The 3,894-nt window shown below is 41.8% G+C and overlaps 1 protein-coding gene across 1 annotated transcript in view; it reads right to left on the bottom strand.

Moving 5' to 3' along the window:
• Positions 1-3,894, bottom strand: part of CLHC1 (clathrin heavy chain linker domain containing 1) — a 44,528-nt gene that overhangs the window by 29,663 nt on the left and 10,971 nt on the right. The window contains exons 5-6 of the mRNA XM_045294095.1: positions 3,214-3,298; positions 967-1,073 (exon numbers count right to left, since the gene is read on the bottom strand). Coding sequence (XP_045150030.1) covers positions 967-1,073; positions 3,214-3,298 — 192 coding nt within the window. The remainder of the gene's footprint in view (positions 1-966; positions 1,074-3,213; positions 3,299-3,894) is intronic.

Below are 3,894 nucleotides of genomic sequence, written 5' to 3'. Positions count from 1 at the left end.
GAGGGCAACAAATGTATAAGTGTGCTTTACACAATTGATGTATGTATGGATTGTGATGAGTTGTATGAGCCCCAATAAAATGATTTAAAAAAAAAAAACACACCTTATCACCTTCAAAGTACTCTCCATTTGTCAAATCTGAGATTACATTCTTAAGAAACATTTTTCAAACTCGTATGTTGGGATGACTCCCTTGTTTTTCCTTCGCCTCTTCTACATTGTCAAATTTCTGTCCTTTCATGTCCCTCTTCAATCACCAGAACAAAAAGAAGTCTCACTGAGTGAGGTCAGGTGAGGAATGTGCGTGGGGCAAGAGGCATGCTGTTTTTTGCCCAAAATAGGTACACTGAGATGGCTGCATGACCATTTTCATGGTGGTAAAACCAGTCCCCCGTCTGCCACAAATCAGGTCTTACTGTGGCACACTGTTACCCAATCTTTTCAGAACCTCTAAATAGAAAGCTTTATTAATAGTTTGACCTGTTGGAACAAACTCCACATGCACTATGAGTCAACATTACCATCCTTTTGCAAAGTTGATGGATGCCCAGAACAAGGTTTGTCATCAATCAACATTTCACCTTTTTGACACAAGAAAACCAATAGTACGCTTCAATTTTTCTCATAGCACTGTCCTTGGAAGCTGTGTTCGACATCACAAGTTTCTGTGGCATTTTCCAGAGCAGGAAACATTTCACAGCTGCATCCTGTTCTCTTAGACCGGCCATCACAAAAAGCAAGGTTCGAGAGAAACTGCTTTTATGAAAAAATTCACTGTGACCAAAAAGAACCTTCCTAGGCGATGCCACTGGATGCACTAAGAGCGAATTTGCTCAATGCTCGCCTAGTGGGAGAAAATGCACACTACGAAAGCTCCACTCCACCCAACACAATTCCAAGGTTTTTTTGGGTACATCCTCGTGTGTGTGTGTGTGTGTGTGTGTGTGTGTGTGTAGAAATGCTTACCTTTAAATTTAGCCATTGTACTAATGTTTCGAAGAATTCTTCTAGGACTGTTTGCTGCAAAATAAGCTGCTTTTCCATATTTTCCAAGTGCCATTAATTCATTGAACCTACAGCCAGTGCATTTTATCATGCATTAAAATGCAATGCAAAAAAGAAAGCTGGTTAGAAATGTGTAATTCCAGCTAAATGTAGTTACATAACATGTTAGAAGTGAGTCATTTACTCTGTAATATGCATTTTCAATTCCTTCCAAACATCCTGTCGGTTTTTGTTGTAGTTATCATCATTTTGGAGCCTAAATATAAAACTCAAACCTGCTGGCTATGAACCTGATCCTATCCTTTATTCTTTTATCCTATCTTGCAGTCTTAGGGAGCTCTGGTAGCACAGTGGTTACGTGTTGGGCTGCTAACTGCAAGGTCAGGAGTTCGAAATCACCAGGTGTCCCTCAGAAGAAAGAATGAGCTTTCTCCTCCCGTAAAGAGTTACAGTCTCAGACTGTATGGTGGCCAGCTACTACTCCCAACTTCTCTGAAAGGGGTCACATTACAAGATTCTGGGTAGACAAAGAGAAAAATGTGAAACAAGTCAACATCACAAAAAAGTGTAGCCTTACTGTTCAACAGATACTGATGGAACCACTAAGATGAGGGCCCTTAGTCCCCTTCAAGTCTAGAACTGAACTCACGCAGTGTTAGAATAACTAACCATTTAAGATAAAAAGGGCAACATTTACCCAGGGCACAGTCCAGACGGTTAGGTAGGAAAGGGCAAGGAAACAGGAAACAGAGAGGAAGTGGGATAAGTGACAGTACATTGAGGGATTGCAATGAGTGAGTTGAAGCAAAACATGAATTGTTGACAATGACGCTGACGATCTGCTCTGTAAACGTTGCCCCAATTTATTAAAAGAAAAAAGGTTAGTCTCGGAAACTCACGGGGGCAGTTCTGCCCGGTCTTATGGGGTAACCATAAGTCAGCATTGGCTTGTGGCAGGGAGTTTGGTTTGGGTTTTAAATCCAGTTAGTCTTAGGGCAAGTCACCGAGAATAGAATGAAAGATTATTAGGTGAATTTACAACTTCTCAGGTTTCTTTTCTATCATATCACCCCCAAAGGAGAAGGGATTCGGGGAGAAGCAGGGCAGACTGCCTGGAGGCTCATCGACGGAGGAAACACTAACTGATGCCAGAATGGGGGTCAAGAGGTGCTCCTGCTACGCAGTCATGCACTGCCCTTCCACGCAGCAGCAGACTCTCACTTCAGTGCTACCAGCACAGGAAGAAAGCTGAATGTTCACATAACTTAAACCTCCATTCTTCTTTCTATGGCAGAAAATTTCCAAAGCAGCCCTGACCTCCGTTGATGATGCTATGGCAAGCAGGGTTTACAGAAATGTACCAGTCCAATGAGAAGGCCACTCAGGCTACACTGAGCAAAATATTAAAATTCTGAAATCACCAACGCTGTTCTCCCTCCTACCTTAATGTGGTCGATTTAGAGAAGCAGAGGTATAGGAAGTAACGTAGATGAAAACTGTTTAGCATGTAAGACTAGGAATAATAATACTTAATATTATTTATTGGTCTCATAATCTACAAATTAACTTCTGAAAGAATATAGTCTTAAAGTTCTTTGACCCTCTATTATTTACTTACAGTAAGTTTACATGTTTTAATTTACTGTATTGAGTCCAACTTATAGTGAGACAGTATACAGGACAGAGTGGAACTTCCTTTGTGGGTTTCCAAAACTGTAACTTTATGCACATGGAAAGCTTCAACTTTCTTCTGAGGAGTGTCTGGTGGTTTCATACTGCTGGCCTTGCGGTTAGCAGCCCCACATGTAACCCACTATATCACCAAGGCTCCCTAATAAGTATCAGGGAGAGATCGATGCCTTCCTCATAGGTCATGGGACAGAAACAATGAGGGAAAAGAACTGCGCTGGGCATGGCGGTCTGAATCAGGAAGGCATATTCTCAAACTATTTGGAACATCAAGTGGAAGACTAGGGAATATGAGAAAAATATACACAAAACTTGTATTAATAATTCAATTATCCTATCCCATCATGAATATCTTCCCAACTACCAATCTGGCATTTTTTTAAACAAGGAATCTATTTCTTATGGAAATTTTAGTATTTTTCCCTAACTTATCTACCAGGGTAGAATTTTAAAGATACTAAATAAATGCTAGCTATGGTCATTTTAACACGGAAAGTCAAGGCTCTTAAATCTCTTTGCCTCTCAATGTAGTCGAGCAAGATTTCGGCCTCTTTGGCCTGGCCTGGGTCCTCCTCAAGGAACTCCTCAGCAAAGACCTGGTCACCTGTAAGCATTAAAAGCACCACCGTGAGGAGACATTTAAGAACAGGACCGTTATCAATACTCTGTCCCGTTACTCTTTGCCGTTCCGTCAATTAGGAATCATCGCCACCCTCGAGGAAAGAGGGGTGCGGTCCCATAGGTTTCCAAAGCTGTAAATCTTTCCGGAAGCGGGCGGCTTCCTCTTTCTTGCAGAGCAGCTGGTGGGTACCAAGCACAGACTGTGAGCAGCAGCTGATAGTTTTTTTTTTTAACTTAAAAAAAAATCATCTTATTGGGGGCTTGTACAACTCTTATCACAATCCATACATCCATCCATTGTGTGTCAAGCACATTTGTACACATTTGTAGCCCTCATCTTTCTCAGAACATTTGCTTTCTACTTGAGTACTAGGTATCAGATCCTCATTTTTCCCCCTCCCTCCCTGCCGACCCCACCCCTCATGAACCCTTGATAATTTACAATTATTTTGTCCTATCTTACACTGTCCAATGTGTCTCCCTTCACCCACTTTTCTGTTGCCCGTTCCCCAGGGAGGAGGTTATATGTAGATCCTTATAATCGGTTCCCCCTTTCTACCCCACTTTCCCTCCACCCTC

Source organism: Echinops telfairi, unplaced genomic scaffold (genome assembly GCF_000313985.2).
Source record: "Echinops telfairi isolate 266 unplaced genomic scaffold, ASM31398v2 ScPeMD7_2573;HRSCAF=3158, whole genome shotgun sequence".
Lineage (NCBI taxonomy): Eukaryota > Metazoa > Chordata > Mammalia > Afrosoricida > Tenrecidae > Echinops > Echinops telfairi.
The sequence above is the reverse complement of the archived record's forward strand: the minus strand, read 5'-3'. Positions and strand labels throughout refer to the sequence as shown.